This window comes from Bos taurus, chromosome 6 (assembly GCF_002263795.3).
Source record: "Bos taurus isolate L1 Dominette 01449 registration number 42190680 breed Hereford chromosome 6, ARS-UCD2.0, whole genome shotgun sequence".
Classification (NCBI taxonomy): Eukaryota; Metazoa; Chordata; class Mammalia; order Artiodactyla; family Bovidae; genus Bos; species Bos taurus.
The window spans coordinates 111771741-111798466 of NC_037333.1; the positions used below are offsets into that span (position 1 = coordinate 111771741).

At 41.5% G+C, this 26726-nt stretch overlaps 1 protein-coding gene across 8 annotated transcripts in view; it reads right to left on the bottom strand.

The window, feature by feature from the left end:
• LDB2 (LIM domain binding 2) overlaps nucleotides 1-26726 on the bottom strand; it is a 454756-nt gene that overhangs the window by 72874 nt on the left and 355156 nt on the right. For all 8 annotated transcript variants that reach the window (XM_024993437.2, XM_015471777.2, XM_015471776.3 and 5 more), the window contains 1 exon segment: nucleotides 9306-9478. In XM_024993437.2, coding sequence (XP_024849205.1) covers nucleotides 9306-9478 — 173 coding nt within the window.

The following is a 26726-nucleotide window of genomic DNA, read 5'->3' on the forward strand; positions in this document are numbered from 1 at the left end:
GGTTATCAATTACGGATGTTTGGAAAGAAAGACATTTTAGAGTAAATTCCTTGAATCACATTCTATTAGACATGACGAATTCTGCTTGTATAAAGGGCCAGGCTTTGGGGAGCCAAATTAACCTAAGATAAATGTATATTATTAATGAAATATAGTGAGTCTTATAGAGTGATCAGAGACAAGGTAGCATTTTTATCTGCTTTTGAAAGTCAGATGATTTTTGGCATGCAGTTCATTTTTCTTTTTTTTTTTGGCAGCTTACAGGATCTTAGTTCCCTGATCAGGGATTGAACCTGGACTCATGGCCGTGAAATGGCCACGTCCTAACCACTGGACTGTCAGAAAATTCCCTAGTTCCTATTTTATTCACATTTCTTCTCACTGGTGTGCTGTGTGCTGTGTTGCTCAGTCATGTCCAACTCTTGTGCAACCCTTTGGACTGTAGCCTGCCAGGCTCCTCTGTCCATGGGATTTTTCAGGCAAGAATACTGAAGTGGGTTGCCATTTCCTTCTGCAGGGGATCTTTCCGACCCAGGGACTGAACTTGCATCTCCAGTGTCTCCTGTACTGCAGGCAGATTTTTTACCTACTATGCCGTTGGTGAAGCCTTTTTTTCACTGTTAATGACTTTGAAATGAAAGAAAATGTGGGGAAGTCTTACGCCACTCATCCTATCTCACCTCTAAGATGGGAAGCAGTGACAGGATATTGGTCCAGTTTAAATAACTGTAGCTCGTTATTCAGCCCACGTTTGCCTAGAGAAGCAGTACAAAAATAGGAGGCTTTGGCACCAGAAAGTCCTAGATTCAAATCTTGACTCTGTTTTCCACTTATTTTGCAACTTTCAGAAAATCAAACAGATTCCATAAGTTTCAGTTTCCTCATCTGCAGAATAAGGATCAGAATACCGCTAGATAGGGATATTGGGAAAGTATATTAAGTGAAATTTTGTATATAGATTGCCTAGTATTGTTGGTGTTGTTTAGTTGCTAAGTCATGTCCAACTCTTTGTGACCCCATGGAGTGTAGCCTGTCAGGCTCCTCTGTCCATGGGATTCTCCAGGCAAGGATCCTGGAGTGGGTTGCCATTTCCTTCTCCAGGGGATCTTCTTGACCCTGGGATTGAACCCACGTCTCCTGCATTGGCAGGTGGATTCTTTACAGCTGAGACACCATGGAAGCCTGCCTGATATTGTACTTGACAGTAAATGATAGTTTAAAGATGAAAGACATGCAACCAAAGAACACAGAGCCTTAGACCAGGGGTTATTGTAATGTCCTATCTGAGACCTGGGCAGTTATGAGCAGTGTATCTGGGGCTCTTCTGGGAAGAGCTAAGCCTCCACCTAACACTGAGATTCCCACTCACTTTCTTGATTCAACCAGAACAGCTTCAGTTTTATCTGTTTTAAGTAGTGGACCTCTGATCAAGCCTGACTGGAGAAAGATTTCTTAGGCTAAAAAAAGTACAAAACTTTGGAAATCATTGCACTTATACTTAAAGAAAAAATAACAATCAACTGAATAGGGAATATGATCATTTTAGAAATAGTCTAAACTATAGTCCATGAAGATAATTAGCAATGTAAATCATTCTTTTGGGCTTCCTAAGGCAGCGGTAGTGGTTAACCACCCGCCTGCCAATGCAGGAGACATAAGAGACACGGGTTCAATCCCCGAGTCAGGAAGATCCCCTGGAGCAGGGCACAGCAACCCTCTTCAGTATTCTTGCCTGGATAATCCCATGGACAGAGGAGCCTGGCGGGCTACAGTCCATAGGGTCAAAAAGAGTTGGACATTACTGAAGTGACATAGTACAGCACGTCAACCTTTTATGAAATCTTAATAATCACTTCAAATTTCTTTTCAAATGAGTCAGTTCTTCGCATCAGGTGGCCAAAGTATTAGAGTTTCAGCTTCAGTATCAGTCCTTCCAATGAGCACCCAGGACTGATTTCCTTTAGGATGGACTGGTTGGATCTCCTTGCAGTCCAAGGGACTCATTTGAAAAGACCCTGATGCTGGGAAAGATTGAAGGTGGGAGGAGAAGGGGACAACAGAGGATGAGATGGTTGGATGGCATCAACGAGTCAATGGACATGAGTTTGAGTAAACTCTGGGAGTTGGCAATGGACAGGGAGGCCTGGCGTGCTGCAGTCCATGGGGTCTCAAAGAGTCGGACAGGACTGAGCAACTGAACTGAACTGAATAATCACTTCCTTCTTTGGGAATTTTATACCAAAAACCATCAATTACTGAATTGCAACTATGTCCTAGGCACTGGGTTAGGTGCTTCCTAGTCTCTCTAATTTAAAGAACTATTTTCTTTAAACAAGCAGAACACCAAGTGCAGGAGAATTAGTAGTAACCTGTTGATAGAGCATGACTTAAGAAAGATGCTTTGAAAAAAAAAAAAAAAGAAAGATGCTAATAACACCTGCCATTTTCATTTCATCAAAGGTCTCAGAAGCACTGTCAGATAATTATTGATAATCTGGGTGAAGGCCTCTGACTCAGATCCGATTAGCACAAGCTGTGGGTAATTCCAGGCGTTTGGGCTGCTTGCCCTCACACTCCTCGACTGAGTGGTCTTCAGAGCCTCGTTTCTGGATCTTCGCCACGAGAGTAGAGCACAGTGAAATGAGGGAAGACTTCAGCGTCCCCACACCACTCCTCCAGAGCCTTGCCCGCCAGCATCAGACTTAATTTACCAAGGTTTTCCAAAGAGTTGCATGGAGATTAAGCCACGCAATTCTTCCCTGAGTGTTAACAGGACAGAAGCCACCGGCAGGGGAGGCTTTCCCAGAAGAGAGGTGACTATGGCCAGACATGGGCAGAGAAATGTCTTGACAATACAGGACAGGGATATTTGGATGCCATAATCCTTTTCTTTTAAAGAGAGGGGGTTATTGGATGTTTAAGCAAATATTAGCCCAGTTAAATGTCATGCTTTTTTTTTTTTTTATTATCTAATCTATTTGTTTTGTGTTTATGAGACAAAAACCTAAGGCAGAGACAGGTTCTGGTTTACTTCCACAGGAATAGAATTTCATAAGGGGAGGCCTGGGTGCAGTTCTTCTGATGAATTACTCAGCTGGAGAATCTCTAAGGCCATGTTCAACTGTGTTCTTTGTTTATTGTGATGCAGCAAACCAGCTGAGAACTCTTCTTGCCATCAAACTGCTAAGGGCCTCCGAAAAGAAACATTGCAACAACCTTGGATTCCTCCTTTCTCAGCTAAAACCAAGGACTCAGGTTTATCCGGGACATAACATGTGCAAGAGAGGAATTCTGAGAACTGAATCTAAGTGGCTGTGTTGAGTGTTTTCTTTAAGGGAAACTAAATGACTGAAGTGGGTGAAAGTCACTCAGTCGTGTCCGACTCTTTGTGACCCCATGGACTGTAGCCCGCCAGGCTCCTCTGTCCGTGGAATTCTCCAGGAAAGAACACTGGAGTAGGTATCCATTCCCTTCTCCAGGGGATCTTCCTGACCCAGGGACTGAACCCAGGTCTCTGGCATTGCAGGCGGATTCTTTAGCATCTGAGGAGCCCTGGTGACTTCTTTGAATGAAAGGATGGGAGACAATTTGATCAATGCTGACCTTCCCCAAGCAATTCTTCCCACAGCCTCCTCCCAAGCCCTGCCCATCCTCTCCACGCCCTGCCCTCCTCATGGAGGTCAAAGGAAACTGAAGGTTTTGTGATTTATTTTATCTTACATGCAACAATCAGAAAATGAAATAGAGATGCTTAAGAAAAAATATATATACATACATATATATATATATTCCTTGTTTGGAATAGTTAAAAAAATGAGCATAGCTTACGAAGAGGAATTAATGTTTCCTCTTTTCAGAAAAACTCTGTGCATTCCTCGTAATCAATACAATTAATGTAGCTTTTATCTAAAGTTGGCCTTTAAAAAAAAAAAAAGCTGCCTTTCACTTGGAATCCAAATTCAAAAGGGTCCCCAATTAAGAAAACATTTTCTGTTGTGCTGAATTCATGTTACTGTGAGCTCTGACATTTTGTTTCTGTGGTAACCAAAATCAGCTGATTAGTTGGCATGGCAACAGAAAAGATGTAATCCCAGCAGACACACTCTAATCAATGCCCCCAGCACAGATGGTCTCCGGAGGATCAACAAGAAAGAGGCTGGCAGGCATTCAGTGCATCACGTGTTGGCTTGAGACTAGGCCAGGAACAAGAGAACTAAAAAAGAACATTTCTCAAACTAACCCGTAGCTTTTTAACCCTTTTCTTTCTTTGCCTAATCGTAAGGCAATACTGACCATGTCGTTGTATAACAAAATGATTCTCATGCAGCTTTTACAAAATACAATATGCTTGTTAGATGGGAGTGTTCATTTAATTTTTCTTGGTCTTTATGCTTAGAACAGTTTGCATGGACTAAGGCTTTTAGATTAACAGTTGCATAAAGCTCAGTGTATCTTACTTGGAAATGTTGCACATGTCAATCCATAGTGGTTTAATTGCTAAGTTGTGTCCAACTCTTTGTGATCCCATGGACACCTTTGCCCCTCAGGCTCCACTGTCCATGGAATTTCCCAGGCAAGAATATTGGAGTGGGTTACTATTTACTTCTCCCGGGGATCTTCCTGACTCAGGGATTGAACCCGGGTCTCCTGCATTGCAGGAAGATTCTTTACCTACTTAGCCACCAAGGAAGCCCATAGGTAAATACATATATATATATATATTTATTAGAGTGATATACTCATTGATATAGTAATTCCATTAGAGTCAGGATGAGAGCATAAAGGGCTTTCCAGGTGGTGCTAATGATAAAGAACTTGCCTGCCAATGTAGCTGGATTTAAGAGACACAGGTTCAATCCCTGGGTTGGAAAAATCCCCTGGAGTAGGGCATGGCAACCCACTCCAGTATTCCTGTCTGGAAAATCCCATGGACAGAGGAGCCTGGCGTGCTACATTCCATGGGGTCGCAGAGTCAGACACGACTGAGCACGCACATAAGAGTATAACATAATAAGAATGATGAACCAACTGTCAAAGACATCAGTGAGGATTCATATTGGAAAAAAAGTGAAAGTTACTCATGTTTGACTCTTTGTGACCCCATGGGCTGTAGCCTGCCAGGCTCCTCTGTCCATGGGATTCTCCAGGTAAGAATACTGGAGTGGGTATCCATTCTCTTCTGCAGTGGATCCTCCTAACCCCGGGATTGAACCCAGGTCTCCTGCATTGTGGGTGGATTCTTTGCCGTCTGAGCCACCAGGGGAGTCCAGGAATACTGGAGAGGGTAGCCTATCCCTTCTCCAGTGGATCTTTCCAACCCAGGAATTGAATTGGGGTTTCCTGCATTGCAGGCGGATTCTTAACCAGCTGAGCTGCCAGGGAGGCCCACACTGGTTGGTATTTCCATGGTACTTTTCCACAGTATTAAATCATTTCACAGTAAATAATTGAGATAAGAAAAGACCATAGCCTATGTTTATAGAAATGATAAGGAGTCCAATAATGGCTGTAATTATGGTTCCAGTTTGTGAACCCCAAAATGATGCAACATGTACCCCAGAGAGGGTCCCTTCAGTATTGGCCAGAATTCACATCCTCAAATATAATTCAAGGGTCTTTAATTCTGAAAGCCTTGGGGATTTCTCTTCTGATTATTAAGCTTTGCTTCCAATTTGATTCAAAGTTGAATACAGAAAAGAAAGCTTTCAGAATATATGTGTAAAAACTCTCATTACAGCATCTATAGTGTTCCTAGGGTCAGGAAATTGCAAAACATGCTTTGTGGTCCTGAGGAATATTAAATATTACTGTTGATTAGGGCTGTGGCTGATTTTTGATTCAGCAGTTGACCACATTTTCATAAAAGCAACTCAGAAATGCAGAGTCAAACGCTATTTGGAGAATTAGAGTTTATTGATAGTCTAAATTAGAACAATGCGAAAATGCCTGCACATAATGTGCTAAGTGATACCATGTACTAATAGCAGGCTCCCCTTTAAAAAAAAAAAAGCATCAGCTACCAAACTATTTTTCTTTGTGGTACTGAAAGGTCATTAGATTTCTGATTTCTGCTAAATCACCATATTATTTTATTACACAAAGATGAGTTATTTTTAATTAATATAAGAACAAAAGAAAAATTGGAAAGATTCTTTGGGTAGTATAATAATCACCCAAGGAGCAAAAAAAAAAAAAAAAGAAACACTTTGGAATATTCTAAAAATAAATGTGCATAATTAGCATCTGGACGAAGGCCACACAGCTAAGCTACATTTCCCAGAAAGTGATCTTTTTCATCACAGCATAGAAATATTCATTACTGGAGCTGGCAAAAGTATTGCCACGGAGTAGAGTCAGATGGGTGATCTAAATAATTAAAGCTTGAAACCCAGAGAGCTGAGTTCAGGAGAATGTCCCCATGTGGGAGGGGGTGCCATGCGAGAGGGAGCGCTCCAGCAGGGAGGAGGAAGCAACAGAGGAGAACCTTGGTTTCTTAATTTGAATGGTAAAAAAAACCACCTTATCAAGTCATAGGAAGAATGGGATTCTTTTTGATTTAAAACCAATCTGGCGTGTACAGCACAGTATCTTCAGAGCAACTATGTTCATTTCTGAAAAAGTTTTGGTCTGAGAAAGACATGGAGGAAATATATGAAAGGCTCATTGCAATATGCATTTTTATTTTCAGTGGCTACAGGCTTTGGAAGTAGCTCCTTCATTACAGCCAAGTTTAATTATCACGGATTTCTTTTTTCTCTGAAGGCATAAGGAACTGGTGTGTTTTTCTTGAATGACCTAAAAGTCCACTAGTGTTAGTGTGTTGAGTGGCTCAGTCGTGTCTGACTCTTTGTGGCCCCACTGACTGTAGCCCGCCAGGCTCCTTTGTCCATGGGATTTTCCAGGCAAGAATACTGGAATGAGGTGCCATTTCCTTCTCCAGGGGATCCTCCTGACCCAGGGATCGAACCCGTGTCTCCTATGTCTCCTGCCTTGGCAGGCGGATTCTCTACCACGAGCGCCACGTGGGAAGCTGTAACACCATGTATGTGTGTGTGTGAGTTGCTCAGTCACAGAATACTGGAGTGGGTTGCCGTTCCCTTTTCCAGGGAAAGTAACGCTAAGCTTACACAATGGATACGGAAGCAACAGAAAAAGGCTTTCCCTGCAGTGCTCGGGCTTTGTAATTCTAGAAATGGCTCCTGTATCCACAGGTGATGTAAATGTTTGGTGTCTTCAAAAATAAGTGAGTCATGGACAGAGTAAACCATCACCCAGGTGACCATTCCTTTGCACACAGCAAAACTCTCAAGACCAGCATGCTCCATCACACGCAGTGGGAATCTTCCTTAGCCCAGACTGACAGCTTTTCTCTCTGCTCAATGGTTAAAAAGGGAAAATGGGAAAAAGCCTCCTCCTATTCCACATTTAAAATGTCTGTGGATGATAATCAAGATACCATAGACTCAACGGCACTGGATGATTCGTTTTTGCATTTATATAAGCATTTCTTTGCCTGTCGTTTTTAACACCCCTGTGGGCACCAGAAAGGTGAAATTGCACCAAGATCAAAGAATACTTTAAATAATAAATGTTTTATATCTACTCTTTCAGCAAAATAGTGTGTAAGTAGGAGACACATCTTCAGTTTTATAATTTAGGCTTCCGCAATTAACCCTGATAATTCAGCTTCTCTTAACTATAAAGAGAAGGTTGTCATTTGTGTTCTCAGCTAAAAGAAAGAACTGGTTTTGTTGATGTTACAAACTGGTTTCACACTGAGTCTTAGTCAAAATGCAATGAACTAGTGTTCATTAAAATAAACTTCCATTTTCCAGATTCTTTGACTAAATATTTATTCTTACTAATTTTTCTGCTTGGGAGATGATATAAAGGGATTGTCTATAGCTTTCCATTTATATTTTTATACTTTTGTATTCCTTAAAGATTATGACTAGTTGAATTGTGGTTTGTTGATTTTCCCCCTGCTTCTTAATATTTGAATTTAGCCTTAAAAACTTTAATTTCAGTAACACAGCACAAATACTGACTGCACAATAATAGAAGAATGTTCTTTTAGTTGTAGGATATCCCTGAGTATCAAAACCGAAATTCTATGTAATGTATATCATCATGGGCTATAGTGAATAATACACAGTATCTTTCGAGTGTTGTATATTTGAAAGTTACTAATAGTCTTTAACACATTACTGACCAGAGACATATTAACACCACAGGCATTAGTTTCTAAAAAAAAATCCCCCAGTCAATAATATGTTAAAGGGCTTCATCACAAGCAAGACATTTTAAGCATGAGTAGTGGCTGGATGGCATCACTGACTCAATGCACATGAGTTTAGGTGAACTCCGGGAGTTGGTCATGGACAGGGAGGCCTGGCGTGCTGTGATTCATGGGGCCGAAGAGTCAGACACGACTGAGCGACTGAACTGAACTGAACTGGGTGATGGATGGGGGTCTTCCCTGGTGGCTCAGACAGTAAAGAATCTGCCTGCAATGTGGGAGAGCTGGGTTCGATCCCCGGGTCAGGAAGATCCCCTGGAGGAGGGATTGCAACCCGCTCCAGTATTTTTGCCTGGAAAATCCCATGGACAGAGGAGCTTGGGGGGCTACAGTCCATGGGGTTGCAAAGAGTTGGATATGACTGAGTGACTAAGCACAGTGATGGTTGTTAACTAAACTTATGAGTAATCACCTCACAATATATACATATATCAAATCAACGTGTTGTAAACGTAAGACTAATACACTGTTAGGTATAAATGGTGTAAGTGTTAGTTGCTCAGTGGTGTCTGACACTCTGTGAATCCATGGACTGTAGTCCGCCAGACCCCTCAGTCCCCAGAATTCTCCAGGCAAGAATAATGGAGTGGGTTGCCATTCCCTTCTCCAGGGGATCTTCCCAACCCAGGGAAAAACCTGTGTCTCCCACCTAATAGGTAGAGTCTTTACCAGAGAAACCTGTTAAATGTCAATTATATCTCAATTAAAAAAAAAAAAAAGAAAAAACCCACCAAAATTGTAATTTAGTAGCCTACGTTTGATAGGCAGCCAAAACTCTCTTCTCTTTCTTGAAGGTTTATCCTGTTTGACTTTCTTGGGGTCTGTATCAAATGCACAGGGCTCCCCCAAAGAGTCTTGCCAGGTTACAAACCAAAGAGATGACCTCACAGGGCTGTTCGCATCTGACATGTGAGAGGTCAGCTTAAAGTTCCAGAAGAAAACCCTAATCAGTATCCTGCAGCACACCCAGAGGAGAGCAAGCCGTGTCGCCGAGCCCAGCCCGTACCTTGGTAAACATGGGCTTCCCATGCTGGGTGACCATCGCACACTGGTCACAGTCCACGGTGATGGACGAGTTGTGGTAGGACTCTTTCGAGTGTTTGAGAACGTAATACAGGTCGGTCACCCCTCCTTCAAACACAGTGCTAAAATAACGAGGGATGAGGGTCCTGCCAATAGCTGGAAGAGACATGCAGAGAAACAAACCATTAACAATAATATCCGGATGGTCCCATATACCCCACACCATGGCCAGACCTCCAACTGGATACAGATCATACCAAGAGGCAAATTTTTTCTCGTTACCAACTGCCATATCCTTTATGGCTTACAGGTAATAAAATAAAATCTCTATTCACAAAAAATTTATGCAACCATCTTTCCAGATTTGGCATTCATCAATAATTTAAGAGTTAGTACTTAAAACATAAAGGGGGAAATGCTGATGACTTTTGACCACATAGATATTCTTTAAGTTAACATATTTTCAAAAAATAAAACATATCCAATTCACTTGGACTTTTCAATGGATTGCACACCGGTTACTCAATCATGTTTTATTATTAGTAGTAGTAGTCATAGTAATATAAGTTTTGATAATGTAATGCTTTGTGGGCTATGAATTATTTTTGGGCTTCACTCACTCATTGGATCTTCAGCACAAAGTCAAGAGAATAAGGAACTATAAGAAACACAAAGATTATTACAAAAGAAAAAGTTATTAGGAATGTTTGAAAGACACGTGACTTATGAGTAGATAACTGGGGTGTCTAACGTCAAATCTGCAAATGCCCGTAGGAGTTTGGGATGGACATGTACACACTGTGATATTTAAAATGAGTGACCAGCAAGGCCCTACTGTATGGCACAGGGAACTCTGCTCAACTTTGTGTGGCAGCCTCGATGGGAAGGGAATTTGGGGGTGAATGGATATTATGTATACGTATGGTTGAGTCCCTTTGCAGTTCACCCGAAACTATCACAATATTGTTAATCAGATGCATTCCAATATAAAATAAAAACTTTAAAAAAATCTGCATACATTGAAACACTTTACATCACCATGTCTCAAACTGCTTTAATGAATGGATATCTTTAACAAGTGATCCCTATCTGTATACAAAGAAATCCATACCTACATGAATGTGCACTGCTCTATCTGCTTCTGGAGTTGAAAGAAAATCTCTTTCCAGAATCAAAGGGCCATCTTAAGAAAACCTGATACCTTCTACTTGGTCTAGATTGGTCTCTTTCATTCTGCATGTCCTGTCCTGTCCCATTTTAGTTTGAGCGGTTCGTAAGTAGCTGGGTCTCTCTGATATATGATGCTTAGAAACAGCTAACAAGCCCTTGCTTTAGCAGAGATTTCAAATCCTCTTACCCTGAAAATCCCAACTCATAATATCAGGAATTTTGCCTATGTGCAGATTTTGAGGCAAAGTACTAAAGCACTCTCAAGTGATTCAAGGTTTTAATAAATCTCTTACATTCACTATATAAGGCTTCCTGAAAGACAAAAATAATATTTAAGATAAATACATTACCAAAGAGTGCTTTAGTAGGAAAGATCATGCAATCATAACTTGAATGCTTAAAAATGTTTAATTTCATTTTAAAAGAATCAGTATTAATCCATTTCATATGAATCTATATCTCTTTTGTACACGGATTTGGAAAAATACTATGAAAAGAATACTCTGCCAAATGTTTTCTGAAGTGATCGCTAAAGAATCCCAATGTGAATGCCTAGTCTCTGAATAATTTATATAGTTGTTATTGCTTCATATTTACTGCAGTGAAATCAATCAACAAGTGTGTGCTGAATATTCCAGGATCTTTGGCAATTTCATCCTAAGTAATCCTTATACATACACTTCCTAAATACTGCCTAATCCCCAATAGTGCATGCTTATTTGCTAAATATAAAATTCAAATAAGAGTCATTTGAGTCCGTCATATCCTTAAACATATGCATAGCTGATATGTCATAAAGAAAACTTTGCTAATATGAAAAACCTTATTGTACTTTGCTAAACAGCTAAAATTAATTAAATGCATTTCAAATATTCCAAGTTAAAACTAATTACCATAAATCAGCTCTAGCAATTTTGACATTTTGGGATATGTACTGTGGAAAGTAAACACACACCATAAAAATATAGATGTAGGGTGAAAATATTTCACTACAATATCCAAGGAATTGTCACATTAAAAAGGTTATGCAAATAAACATCACTGGATTAGCCACATTATCATTTATTCATGAATCATGCACAATTTAATTTCTCTGTAGTAGTGTTTGCTATATGTAAGCATTATTTTCATTCATAGTTTAAGGAAATTCAAATGGGAAAAAAGTTCAAAATTCCTTAACTTTCAATTGAAATTTTTCAATCTTTTTTTTTGTGATAAAAGTCACATAAAACACAGCATATTATTCTAAAAGTATGTTCACTTTGCTGGGCAGCTCTCACCATCACCTACCTCCTCAAGTTTTCACCTTCCTAAACTGAAACTCTGTCCCCTTTAAATACTGGCTCCCCTCCCCGCCTCCTGACCCCTTGTTCCCTGGCATCTAATATACTTTCTGACTCTATGAATTTGACTACTCTAGGTGACGTGTATAAGTGGAATTATAGAGTATTTTTCTGCATCTAGTATATTCTCTCTGACTCTAGATAATGCACAAGCTCTATACTCAATAGACATAGAGGGTGTCGACTTTGCTTCACTGAATCCTTTCTGTCACTGAAGGAAATGATTGTTAGGGATACCTGAGGGTTGTTTTCAGTCCCGAGTCCTTTGTGGGACTAGCTCTACCATTTTCCCACTGTCTGACTTGGACCGTCACGCACAAGGCTCTGGTATCCTCCGTGGTAGACTAGCTACTCTGATGACCCCAGTGAATCACAGCAGTGGGATTCACAACCTTACGTATGTAGCCTCCTCTTTTCAGATCAGGCCTGGATCCTGTGTTCTGCTTTCATAAATAGAAGGTGGCTTACTTCACTCTGTATAAGCTCTAGGTTCATCTACCTCATTAGAACTTTTTTATGGCTGAGTAATATTCCACTGGGGCTTCCTAGTGGCTAGTGGTAAAGAATCTGGCTGCCAATGCAAGAACACATAAGAGATTCAGGTTCGATTCCTGGATCGGGACAATTTCCTGGAGGAGGGCATGGCAACCCACTTCAGTATTCTTGTCTGGAGAATCCCCATGGACAGAGGAGCCTGGTGACTTCAGTCCACAGGGTTGCAAACAGTGGGACATGACTGAAGCAACTTAGTAAGCACGCATGCGATATCCCACTGTGTATATGTATCACAACTTCTTCATCCATTTATCTGTTGATGGACACCTGGGTTGCTTCCATGTCCTAGCTATTGTAAACCGTGCTGCAGTGAACACTGGGGTACATGTGTCTTTTTCAACTACAGTTTTCTCAGGATATATGCCCAGTATTGGGAATGCTGGGTCATAGTGTAGTTTTATTCCTAGTTTTTCAAGGAATCTCTGCACCATTCTCCATAGTGGTTGTATCAATTTGTAGTCCCACCAACAGGGCAAGAGGGATCCCTTTTCTTAGCACCTTCTACAGCATCTGGTTTTTGAAGATTACACAGAGTGAAGTAAGTCCAGAAGAGAAAGACAAATATCCTATATTAATGTATTTATATGGAGTCTAGAAAGAGGGTACTGTTGAACCTATCTGTCTGGAGAGGCAGACACAGAGGACTGACTTGTGGACACAGTGGGGGAAGGAGGGGGGGACGGATGGAGGGAGCACTGACATATGTGCAGTACCATGTATAAGACAGACAGTGAGAACTTGCTGCATGATGCTGGGAGCTCAAACCCTGAATTCTGTGACAACCTAGGGGGGGTGGAATTAAAAGGTGCTTGCTCCTTGGAGGAAAAGCTATAACCAACCTAGACAGCATACTAAAAAGCTGAGACATTACTTTGTTGACAAAGGTCTATCTAGTCAAAGCTATGGTTTTTCCGGTAGTCAAGTATGGATGTGAGAGTTGGACCATAAAGAAAGCTGAGCACCGAAGAATTGACGCTTTTGAACTGTGGTGTTGGACAAGACGCTTGAGAGTCCCTGGGACTGCAAGGAGATCCAACAAATCCATCCTAAAGGAAATCAGTCCTGAATACTCACTGGAAGGACTGATGCTGAAGCTGAAGCTCCACTACTTTGGTCACCTGATGCAAAGAGCTGACTCATTAGAAAAGGCCCTGATGCTGGGAAAGATTGAAGGCAGGAGGAGAAGGGAATGACAGAGGACTGAGATTGCTGGATGGAAATCACTGTCTCAACGGACATGAGTTTGAGCAAGCTGTGGGAGATGGTGAAGGACAGGGAAGCCTGGCGTGCAGCAGTCCGTGGGGTCGCAAAGTGTCGGACACGAGTGAGTGACTGAACAACAACAGAGCGGTGGCATGGAGTCGGGGGAGGGAGGGAGGTTCAAGGGGGAGGAGACATGCCTATATCTGTGACTGATTCATGTTGATATATGGTCGAAACCAACACAGTATTGTAAAGCTATTATCCTCCAATTAAAAAAAATAAATTAAAAAATATATAGAAGGTGGCACGAGTAACCTTGTGTCTGTTGGGGCCCAAACTTGAGAAGGCCTAGACGCTTCCACTTTGAGCTTAAGGGAAAAACTGGTTGCTATGTGCAAAGTCCAACTACTCTTTAAAACTGCCATCCTGCAAGAAGCCCAACCTAGCCGCGTGGAACAGTCGCATGAAGGGGAGAACAAAGGACAACATCCCCAGTTGAGCATCCAGCCAACAGCCAGCAGTAGCTTGCACGAGGAAGGATGTTCTGGACACTTGAGCCCCCAAAGAGCTGCCTTGAGTGTGTCTCACATGGATCAGAAGCAAGCTGCTTTCCAGAGACTTTGCCCAAACTGCAGAATCATGAGTGAATAAAACAAGCATCTTGGGGCATTCCTAAGTCAGTAATGGATAATCACAGCAGACTTTCAATCTCTTAGGCTACAAAGATGGACACATTAGAATTCTTCCCAGGAAGAGGATAGTTTTGCCCCTAAAAGCATGTGAATTGTAGAGATGCTGAATTCTGTACAGAGGAAGCAGATAAGAGACACTGACTCTGTGGACTGATGTGGGGCTCATCTTAGCTGAGACAGAAGCCAGCTCCATCTCTTGGAGGTCCCACTTATGTGAAATATGGACCCCCACTTTTTTGCTCGAGTTTGTGTTAGATTTCTGTGATTAGTAAACAGAGATATCTTGATTAATGTTGTCCTGTTTCAGCATGGAATAAAGGAGGGGACACACAAAATAAAGAGGAAGTGATAAGAAAAAGTTGTCAAAGACTGTATCTGTATTTTAATTGTTGCTGTTACAAACTTGGGCTTCCCTGATGGCTCGGTGGTAAACAATCCACCAGCCAATGCTGGAGACACAGGTTCGATCTTTGGGTTGGGAAGATCCCCTGGAGAAGGAGATGACAAGCTAATCTAATTTTCTTGCCTGGGAAATCCCTTGGACAGAGGAGCCCGGGGGGCTACAGTCCATGGGGCCGCAGAGTTGGACGTGACTTAGCAACTAAACAACAGCAACAAACTTAATGCCTTAAAATCCATCTGTCTATCTATCCTCTATTATTTATCTATCATCTATTACTTATCTTATAGTTCTGACAGTCTGACGTGGGTCTTGCTGGGCCCAAATTAAGGTGTCAGCAGGGCTGTGCTCCTTTCTAGAGGCTCTAGGGAAGATTCACTTTTCCTGCTTTTCCAGCATCCACAGCTCTCTCTTACTGCCTGACTGTGGCCACTTTCTCCATCTTCAGAGTCAGCAATGGTGGATGGCCTCTACGTGTCTCATCCTCGCCTCCTCCTCTGCCTCCCTCTCCCACTTCTGAGGACCCTCATGAGTGCTGTGTGCACGTGTGTGTGCTCAGTCACTTCAGTCGCTGAGTCTTTGCAACCCCATAGACTGCAGCCCTCCAGGCTCCTCTGCCCATGGGATTCTCCAGGCACAAATACTGAAGTGGGTTGCCATGGCCTCCTCCATGGGGATCTTCCTGAGCCAGGGATCGAACCCAGGTCTCCTGCATCTCCTTCACTGCAGGCAGATTCTTTACCCACTGAGTCACCTGGGAAGCCCCCTGAGTGCACTGGGCCCACCCAAATAATCCAGGATCATTGCCCACCTCAAGATCCTTCATGTAATCGAATCTGCAAAGTTCATTTTGCCAAAAGGTAACGTCTTCATAGGTTCCAGGGGTTAGGACTGAACTTTTCTGGGAGGCTGTTATTCTGTCTGCCATCAAAGAGCTTCTGTTCTACCAGGGAGTGGAGTCAAAAATACAAGACATGCATGCACACTAGATACAACATTTAATGTACAATGAATGGGAAAAGAAACCAGAAAAAAGAATTGCATGTGTTTGAGGAACCGGCTCTATAACACATTCATTGATCTCCTCTATAAACCTTTACTGAACCCAGAGTAGGTGCAGAGCTCCTTGGCAGGTGCTGGAAACACAAAGATAGATTTTTGTCCTTGTCTTAACACCTCATTTCTAATAACAAATATCTAAGTATCTGTAACATAATGTAAAAATAAAGTTAAAAAATAGATTTGTGATTTTGAACTTTGCTGTTTTCTTCTGAATCCTGAATTTGATGTACAATTTTATTACTTTTGAGGCACTAAGATTAAAATGTCCTTTTAATTTAATAAATGGTGCATCCGCACTGCACAGCCTAATATAAATGGCTTTAAAGTGAACATTTCAGATTTAGACCCCGTGGTCCCCTAATTCATCAGCCATACCAATTCGGAATCTATTTAAGTTGTGTACTGTCCCACTCATAAGCTATACCTATGCTTTACATTGATACATTAATCCTTGGAATAGAAAATAATTTAAATATTGATATGATAAATCTACATTTGTGCCTCCATGAAAGGGATTGTATCTTTCAAATATACTTGAAAAGAGATTAAGATTCTAATAATTATAAAAGTGATTCTATTTTTCTAACACATTTAGGTCAAAGCTCCAAAAAACTGGAAAGAGAAAGTATGGAGAGTCAGATAGCATGAGAAGATTTTCTGTGACATGTGAGTGGAATACTGTATATGTTATTTATCCATGTGTCTATGAAACAGAAAAGAAGATCACAGATTAAATTATTCAGGAGTCTGAAATGTGTATAAAGAATGTTTAAACAAGGCTCTACCTTGTAGGTAAACACGATTAGTTCAGAATAGCTAACAATTTGTGTGTGTGTGTGTGTGTGTGTGTGTGTGTGTGCGCGCGTGCGCTATTCGCTCAGTCGTGTCTGACTCTGTGACTGCGCGGACTGTAGCCCATCAGTTCCTCAGTCCATGGGAATTCCCAGGCAAGAATACTGGAGTGGGTTGCCATTTCCTTCCTCAGGGAATCTTCCCAACCCAGGGATTGAACCCCGGTCTCCTGCATCACAGGCAGATTCTTTACCATCTGAGCCACCAGGGAAGCCCATTATCCTAAGGTAATTTGGGTGCTGAGCTCTGAATTCCAGTTCCTTGGGAAGTTTTTCCTTGTTGTTCTGTTTGTCCCCAAGCATTGGCCCTTCTTCCCCAGAAATTCTTGCTGTGAAAATTGGAGGGCTGATGGAGCTGTGGAGGCAGGATCTAGCTTCTCTTTTTTTCTCATAGGGCTTACTTGTAGACATTAAGCTGATACCCGTAGATATTAGCTGATTTCCCCCTATTTAGACGGTACACATTGGTAGCTCTTAATCACTGAGAAGATATAAGCATCTGCCTTTTGGAGCAGTTTGTCTCTACTAATAATTATGAAATGTTTTTCTTAAACTCTTGAGGATGTTTAGAAGGAATTCACATGAAAGAAACTGCAAGAAAAAAATAATCACATGAGAAAACGTTCAAACTAGTAACCAAAACACATATTAAAATAAAATTAAAAAGATTAAAACATCAACCTGATGAGGTTGTGGTGAAATGAACATACTCAGATACTTCTAGGGAAATCAATGTAACAATTACTCCTAGTCTGGGGAGTGTCTAACTCTCAGATAGTTTATGAGATGTGATGCTAAGCTCTTGGTAAAGATCCTGGCTAAATGAGGTTCTAATGTTCAGATCTTAAGTGCTCTGAAAACCATTGTCCAATGTGAAGACCTTTTGGTTTGGGGCCATCCCTTATATTCTAAATGTCTGTAACTTCACCTTTCAAAGAAAAATCACTCCAAAAAATGTAAAAGGTTGAGGATCCCAGTGAAAATGGGGAATAAGAGCGATGCATATAACTAACAATATATTAGGACCACTTCACCCTTGACAATTATTTAACTAGTGATTTTCTACCTCATTGGAAAAGGAAATCATGCTACCATACTGCACATTAGTGCTTTTAATTAGGCATAGTTAATTATTATTAAGCAATTGAGAACTATGATTTTTAAACATTTTTTCATAAACATGACAATGGATAAACTGATGGCCTAAATCTGAGTAGTTTTTATAGAGTTGTTCTAAAGCTGCAATACCTCAAAAATTCAAAAGGAAATTCTACTAGAGATACCACTACATCATAAGTGCAAAATTCTACTACATAATACACGTGAAGATTCGGTCAACTTTAGACTTCTCTGAATTCAGATATTAGTAAATGCATTATGCTAACAGAACGGGAGTGCTCCTAGTTCTGAAGTAAACAACACTGATGTTTTTATTTATGGTACTTGTGACTTCATACATGGTAGCTCAGTTGTGTCCGACTCTGCAGCCCCATGAACTGTGGCCCACTGGAGCCTTTGTCCTTAGAATTCTCCAGGCAAGAATGCTGCAGTGGGTTGCTGGTTCCTCCTCCAGGGGATCTTCCTGACCCTGGGATTGAACTCGCATCTCCTGCGGCTTCTGCATTGACAGGAAGATTCTTTACTACTGAGCCACCAAATATAACTATATAACCAAAACAGTGGAATTAAAACATACTTGAACTTTGATGCGGGTGATACAGGATTAAGGCAGATTCCTTTGTCTTGATGAAGGTAAATCAAGCCCAAATCACTTGACTCTCATGAATTATTTTCATTGTCATGTACCTTTAACTACTTTTTGTAAACAAAGCAATCTGATTTAAACATTCTTCTTTCTTGCTATTTCAAAGATTCTTTCATTCAATATATGTTTATTAAGTACCTGCAATGGGCCTGACATTGTTCTAGGTGTTGGGGATAAATAGCAGACAGTGGGAAGACAGAGAATAAAACTGGTAGGGAAGGAAGGCAGGCTGGTTTAGGTTGGCTGGTCTGCAAGGCTGCAGTGGCGAGGTGTTGATGGACTGAGTCTAGGCTGGACAGGTCATGTGAGCATCTGGGAATGAAAAGGTCCTATAAGGCAAAAGCCCTAAGACAGAAACGAGCTGGAACTGAACGAGCCTGGTGTGTCCCAGGGTCAGAAGGAAGGAAGTGTGGTGGGACCATAGTCACGGAGAGTGAGATGACAGGAGAGCTCAGAAAAGGAGGTGGGGCCAGACTATCCAGAACCTTCTTGGCTGCTGCAAAGACTGGCAGCTCAATCTCAGTGCAGTTCACCTGACCTGCCTCTTGAGAAACCTGTATGCAGGTCAGGATGCAACAGTTAGAACTGGACATGGAACAACAGACTGGTTCCAAATAGGAAAAGGAGTACATCAAGGCTGTGTATTGTCACCCTGCTTATTTAACTCATATGCAGAGTACATCATGAGAAACGCTGGGCTGGAAGAAGCACAAGCTGGAATCAAGATTGCCGGGAGAAATATCAATAACCTCATATATTCAGATGACACCACCCTTATGGCAGAAAGTGAAGAGGAACTCAAAAGCCTCTTGATGAAAGTGAAAGAGGAGAGTGAAAAAGTTGGCTTAAAGCTCAACATTCAGAAAACTAAGATCATGGCATCTGGTCCCATCACTTCATGGCAAATAGATGGGGAAACACTGTCAGACTTTATTTTCTTAGGCTCCAAAATCACTGCAGATGGTGATTGCAGCCATGAAATTAAAAGACGCTTACTCCTTGGAAGGAAAGTTATGACCAACCTAGATAGCATATTCAAAAGCAGAGACATTACTTTGCCAACAAAGGTCCGTCTAGTCAAGGCTATGGGTTTTCCAGTGGTCATGTATGGATGTGAGAGTTGGACTGTGAAGAAAGCTGAGCACCGAAGAATTGATGCTTTTGAACTGTGGTGTTGGAGAAGACTCTTGAGAGTCCCTTGGACTGCAAGGAGATCCAAGCAGTCCATCCTAAAGGAGATCAGCCCTGGGATTTCTTTGGAAGGAATGATGCTAAACCTGAAACTCCAGTACTTTGGCCACTTCATGTGAAGAGTTGACTCATTGGAAAAGACTCTGATGCTGGGAGGGATTGGGGGCAGGAGGAGAAGGGGATGACAGGATGAGATGGCTGGATGGCATCACCAGCTAGATGGACATGAGTCTGAGTGAACTCCGGGAGTTGGTGATGGACAGGGAGGCCTGGCGTGCTGCAATTCATGGTGTCGCAAAGAGCTGGACACGACTGAGCGACTAAACTGACTGACCGACTGACTGACTGACTGAAACAGCAGTTTCAGGCTTTAGCCAATGATGTGATCAGACGGACTTACTCTGTTTTTCAATGTATTATATTATATTATGATCTGATGAAGTTGCTGCTTTTAAATGTGTCATCCACCTGTCAACACAGTTTCAAAGTGCCACAAAATTTTTTGTTCCTCCCAGAAATCTAATAGGCATTTTTCTTCCATTTTCTACCAGAAGACTTCTATACGACACCACCTAGCAGAGATGCTGGAGGAACAGTGCAGACTGATAAATCTCATCCCGCTCTTAGGGAGCTTTTGGTCAAGTGATTCTTAGAGCTATGAGTTCATTAATTAAGGACAAATATAATAGGATGCAACTCACGGCTCATTCTTGTTCTCCGTTGTTTATTCATTCCAGACACACAAATGGAACCCATACATATTTGCTGAATGAATGAGTGCAATCCATGAATGGATTTACAGTTTAAAAGTTCCAAGAATTTACGTGTAAGACTTGCCTCATTTCACCTCATTTAATTCAACCAGTGATTGAGGGTAATCAGATAACTTTGGTTCATGATTTTTTTCAGCTATACCACAGAGTGTTTTTTCTCACTTATGTGCCTTTCATGATGGGCAAAATTCTTTATCTCTTTGTCCCACAGTTTTGATAATGACATTGTGCAAGGGAAATCCACAGCCACTGCGGCACCTCTTACCACGAACCAGTACCCTATAGGTATGAAATTGAAACCCTTGAATAACTTCCAGATTAAATCCATGTCCTAGTTACTGTGCCTCATGGACACAGGCCAGTGTTGATGGGAAGAGTGAGGCGTCAGAGAAACACCCGAGCTGAAGGGTGAAAGTGAAAGTCGCTCAGCTGTATCTGACTCTTTGCGACCCCATGGACTATACAGTCCATGGAATTCTCCAGGCCAGAATACTGGAGTGGGTAGCCTTTCCCTTCTCCAGGGGATCTTCCCAACCCAGGAGTCGAACCCAGGTCTCCCACATTGCAGGTGGATTCTTTATCAGCTGAGCCACAAAGGAAACCCAAGAATACTGAAGTAGCTTATTCCTTCTCCAGCAGATCTTCCTGACCCAGGAATCGAACCGGGGTCTCCTGCATTGCAGGTGTATTCTTTACCAACTGAGCCATCAGGGAAGCATGGACACAAATCAGACACGGGGAACCAGAGGGAAGAGAGTAGTCCTGGCCGAGGAGACTGCATGCGTGTAAGGAGCGTGTGCATTTCCCAGGATTTGGGCTGCTGCCTTCTTTTAATCTTTAAAAATTTAAAAAAAAAATTAAAGTTTTCTTTTTAATGTGAACTGTTTTAAAAATACTCATTGATTTTGCTTCTGTTGTACATTTTGTGGCTGTGAGGCATATGGGGTCTTAGTTCCCCTACCAGGGACTGGCACCTTCTGCATTGGAAGGTGAAGTCTTAACTATTGCGCCATCAAGGAAGTAGCAACCAGATCTTATATATTTATACTTCAGAAGAGTTTGTCTGGATGAACTATTACATAACCATGACATTTTCTCACTCTTTCCTCAGGACAGTATGATAGTCTTTTAGTTATCCAAACTTTATAATGTAGTTTACATCTGGCAGATTTATTTCTGCCCTATTATTTTATTTCAACATTTTCATAACTGATACTGATACTGTTTATTTTTCTAGATAAACTTGAAGATAATTTTGCAAGTCCTGCCCCCCTACCAAGAAAAATTGGAAGGAGGTTTGTTTAAATTGAATTTGCTAAAAAATAACTGACTTCTTTAGAATACCCAATTATCCCGTACAAGAAGATAAAATGTTCATTTGTTTAAATCTTTATTTCCACCTCACAATAATTCTGTAGCTTTCTATAAGTAGATATCTAACAGTGCTTGAATATTTTAGTTATGCTGAATGGTTAATGTTTTTTCATTATTTTTCTGTCTGGAACACAGACATTTACTTCAATGCTCTTACTATCTTAATAGTCTTTTGGAAGGTTGCTTTGATTTTTCTAGGTGAAGAAATCTATGTATTTCCTTCTTTCTAATATATTTATATCATTAATTTCTCATTTTACTACAATAGTTGGAATAGCTCTTCCAGGACAAAAGGATAAATAATGAGGCAAGTAGTAGGCTGTCTTTCTTTCCCCTAATTTTTTTGAGCATTTCCTCTAAGAAGGGAAGTACTTTTTGTTGATTTGAGATCTGATCATTTAACTTATTATGGAAAGAGAAACAAATTATTTTTATAACTCTTGTGTTTATGATTTTGTCCTTTTTAATCCTGATGAATGTCTAATTTGATCAAGTGCTTCCTTGCTTATTATTGAGTTGGTTGTTTAAGTTCCTTTAGAAAATTACCTATTAATATATTTGCAGTTATTAAATAATTTTTGTACTTGATATAAACCTTTCTCTTGTGCACACACATATTTTAAATAAAGTTTTGCATAAATTCATGATTTTATTAATTTCTTTAACAAAGACCCATGAAAGCAGGGCTTTATATGAGGCACTCGCCTAGTACTAAATTAGAATGATGGAGCAAGAGAAGACCTCACCTTTAGTCCAGTGACTCCAGCATTTTCTAATTCCAGTGGGTTTCTGAAGATCTTAAGAAGCGCCCCCTAGCTAGTTCCATACTTCAAAAATACTATTAAAAAAGAATATGTTTAGCATGTTTCTCTGATTTGAGTAAAGTGAACTCAACTCATGGTGATACTGCTTAGCTTCTGATTAATGATTATGAATAACACTTAACATATGTGGGAAAAATATGATACAGTATACTAACAATTATTTAATAAATATAATAAGATTATCCATGATTATATTTCACACCCTCACTTTATAGCAGAAAAATCTGATGGCTAGAGAAGAAAACTGCATAGCTACTTGGAGCCAGGGTAATATAAAGTAGAATGCTTATTCTTTTTAATCGACCAAACTTTGTTTGTTTCTATGCCTGAATTTAATTTTTATTAATTTTTTAGTTACATAAGTGATCTACATGCAAAAAATTAATACAGTGTGGTTGCAGAGAGTCACTAACTGTTCACTAGATCTGATTTCTTTTTCTAGGCGTAGAGTAGACCTCATTTCCTAAACTCTCTTACAGCTGAGAGGCTGCCTTATGACGGTGTTGTAATCAATGTCCAACGGATGTTTCTATTCTTTTCATTTTTTCCCACCAAGCAGACATCAAGGAAGACTATTCAACTTTCAGAAATAATGGATGAAATCATTCTATGTGTAACTGATAAGCTCTTTCCCAGCTCTAACAGCGAGGTGTTGAAGACCCAGGAGGGGATTCCATGGACCCCTGATAGTACACACTTTATCCACAACTTCACCAGCACTGAATATTGTCATCTTCTGCAATTTTTCTGCCATTTAGGTCACAAAGCATTTCCCTTACAATGTGACGACCCTCAAGTATGCAAAGTTTTATGTATGTGTAGATGATGAAATTAAGTAATTAACCACAGACTTCCAACTCATGGGGTTAATGTTCCAAGTGAGATATCCATATCTGACATTTTCAGATGGTTTGCCATTTTCTGGAATTTTTTTTTTTTACCCCAAACCCCTTCACTTTACTAAAAGAAAAATAACTCCTCTAAGCTAGAAAAGCAAAAAAAAAAAAAAAAAAATTCCATCCCTTGATTTTTCAAAGGTGCCAAACATCAAGAATTCTTATGAAATTATTTCAATATGATGATTTATTGGAACTGCTCAAACTCAAACCCATGGGGACACCATAAGTCATTCAGTTCTGTATTTTAATATCAGCACAGTTCAACTGAGTTAGAGAAAGGCTGCCAGAGAAACAGACATATGTGTGTGATTTCAAACTTAATCGAAACCAGGACTCGGCAACCTTTAGCAACGCCAGGAGTGGTGAAAGAGACCATTTCCTCTCTGTAGAGACAGGCAGACACGGGGAAACTGGGCCCGTCCCCAGGACTGGATATTACACAAGACGTTCCCTGTAAGGTGTTAAGTGGTCACTAAAATAGAAGCTAATAAAACATGACCCTTTAAAGTGGATTTTGAAGTCACGGGAAAGGTGATAGAATTAAAATAATAAACTGGCTGTCCCCACCATTCTCCCAACTCCATTTCAGTCTCACCCATTCCCTTAGTGTTTCCAGGCTCAGCACACCTTGAAACCATCATTCACGTGGCGTCCTTTGCCTGCGACACCCTAATCTTCCCTCTTCTGCTTCATCCTAAGTCCTAAGCAACCTTAATTCTCAGCTCAAGGACCACATCCTATAGTGCAGCGTCCCTTTTTCCCTTCTAATTTTCCTCTTCTGTCCTTAATACTCTTCTTTAAAATTATTACTATTATTTTGGCTGTGCCCGAGGCAAGTGAGATCTTATTTCTCAGATCAGGGATCAAACCTGTGCCCCCTGCGGTGAAAGGGCAGAGTCCCAACCACTGGCTCCCCAGGGGAGCCCTTCTCCTTGGCACCCTTAAAGTGATTTAAGCTTGGATGCTGTAGTCAAAGTTCTGAATTCATTGACTCCCTTGGTGACCTTGAACAAACCATTTATGCCCTTCACAGCCCAGTTTCTTCATCTGTAGAAACGGGAATAGAAGATCTACACATTCATTGAGCAGTTACAGGGATTACTAGCATCATGCATGTAAAGTATTTGGCACAGAGTTGGACTCTGAAAGCGTTTAATGCATGTCATTGTTCCCACAATGCTCCGCGTGTGCACAGACCATGAGGCTTACCCTGCAGCCCTGGAATCCTCCACTTTATTGTCTTTCCATCAGTGACTGAGGTTCCCTGAAGGCAGAGAACATTCCTCCATCATCTTAGAATCGCAGCACATTCGGGATGTGAATAGCTACTTAAGAGACGTTTGGCAAGTGGATGAAGGTAGACTTGGCATGTCTGCATAGAGAGGCTGCCAGCCCCAGCCTGGTTACATGCACACGTGGGGTTTTAATGCAGAAGTAAAGCCACTTTCAGAGTTCAGGGCTGGAGAACCAAAATCAAAAGGAGAAGAAAGGAAGGTTTTAAGGTCCCATGTCTGGAATTTTCATATCTGAATGTTCTGAGAGATTCGTCTTGGGATTAAAGCTAATTTTGCATTTTATAAGTAAAAAAGTGTCTCAATTGAGACTCCTCAGTCTGAAGGGGCTTCACCCTTACCGTATCTGTGGGACTGATTTATAAACATCCAAGCTCCATAAACAAAAGCAGGCCTCTTTAAAAAGGAAACTAAAGGGAAAGAACCCAGGAGAATGGGAACGACAACTCATTCCAGTCTTCTTGCCTGGACACAATGCCATGGACAGACAAGTCTGGTGGGCTATGGTGCATAGGGTTGCAAAGAGTCGGACATGACTGAAGCGACTTAGCATGCATGCATGCAAAGGGAAAGAAAGAGAGAAGGAAAGGAAGGAAAGAATGGAACGAAGTCAGGAAGGCAGAGAGAGAGAGAGAAAGAAGGAAAGAAGGAAAGAAAGAAAAAAAGGCACCATCTGTAGGCCAAGTCAGCATTCCAGGGGCATTTTACAGGGATGTAAAAATCCTTGGAAATGAGAAGCAGTGAAAGAGGGTCAGCTTCGCATTCCACAGAAGTCCACTGGGGGCTGTGCTTCTGACCCTTAGACGGTGTCTACAAGCAAAGGAACAGCGATTCCGACAGTGAACTCAATGCTGTGTAGGCTCTCTGGCAGCAGCGCTTAACAGCCCCACTGCACCCACCCGCGTCTGGTGAAACCGCGTGGGCGCCAGCTGTTGGAGTCTGACACGCTGAGTGCAGGTTTCAGAGAAACCCGAGGATTTAGGCAAGAGAAGGCAGCTTTTGAGTGCTCTGTGGGTTCTGGGATGGGTCTGATTTGCCTGAGCCTTGGTACCCAGTTACCAGCATGATGCTAACATCTCTTGTGCGTTAAACAGCATTAAAAAAAAAAAAATCCCCTCACTACCCACCATCATCCAATAGCCCCTCCCTGGCTGCTCAGCTCCTCTCAGTAAACAGACTGTGACTCGCCTCCCCTTTCCCCAGGCTGAAAGGACACTTCTGGCGTCTGCACTCCATTGCCCCTGCGAGGAGAGGTCCCACCTCACAGGGAGATGAGGGTCCTTGGACCGCAGGGTCTGGAGCTGGGCCACTGAGCCCTGACAGGCACATGGGTCTCTCCTCTCTCTCACTCCTCCCTTTCTCCTCTGTCACTATCAAGAACTGACAAAAAGGCGCAGGGATGCTCCTGGAGCTGTTGCTCCAAGGTCTCAGTAGCCCTGAGCTCTTCCGAGGAGTGGGCCATGGGGTCAAGAGTGTGCACTTGGAGCCACCTGGCCTGAACTTGAATCCCAGCTCCGCTGCTGTGTGACCTCGGGCAAGTGACTCAGTCACCCTGAACTCAGGTTCCTTATTTGTCAGATAAGGATGCGGACAGGGCCAGCCCCACAGGGATGCTGTGCAGAGCAAGTAAAAGCAACCACAGAATGCTCTCCCCTCTGGCTATTAAGTAATTATTAATCATATCCTAATTAATTTTTCTTCATAGCATTGATCACGTATTATATTTGTGTATTATCTGCTCCTTCGCTGGAATACAAGCTCCAAGAAGGGAGAAGCTGTGTCTGTTTGCTCCTGGCTGTATTGTCTCAGAACCCAGAGCAATATGGAATAAAGAGTAGGTACTTACTATTTATAGAATGGCTGAATTTTGCATGGGCGAATAAAAAGACATCAGGCTTCCTAGGTTGTGCTAGTGGTAAAAAAAAAAAACAAACCTGCCTGCTAATGCAGGAGACATAAGAGACACATGTTTGATCCCTGAGTTGGGAAGAACCCCTGGAAGAGGGCACG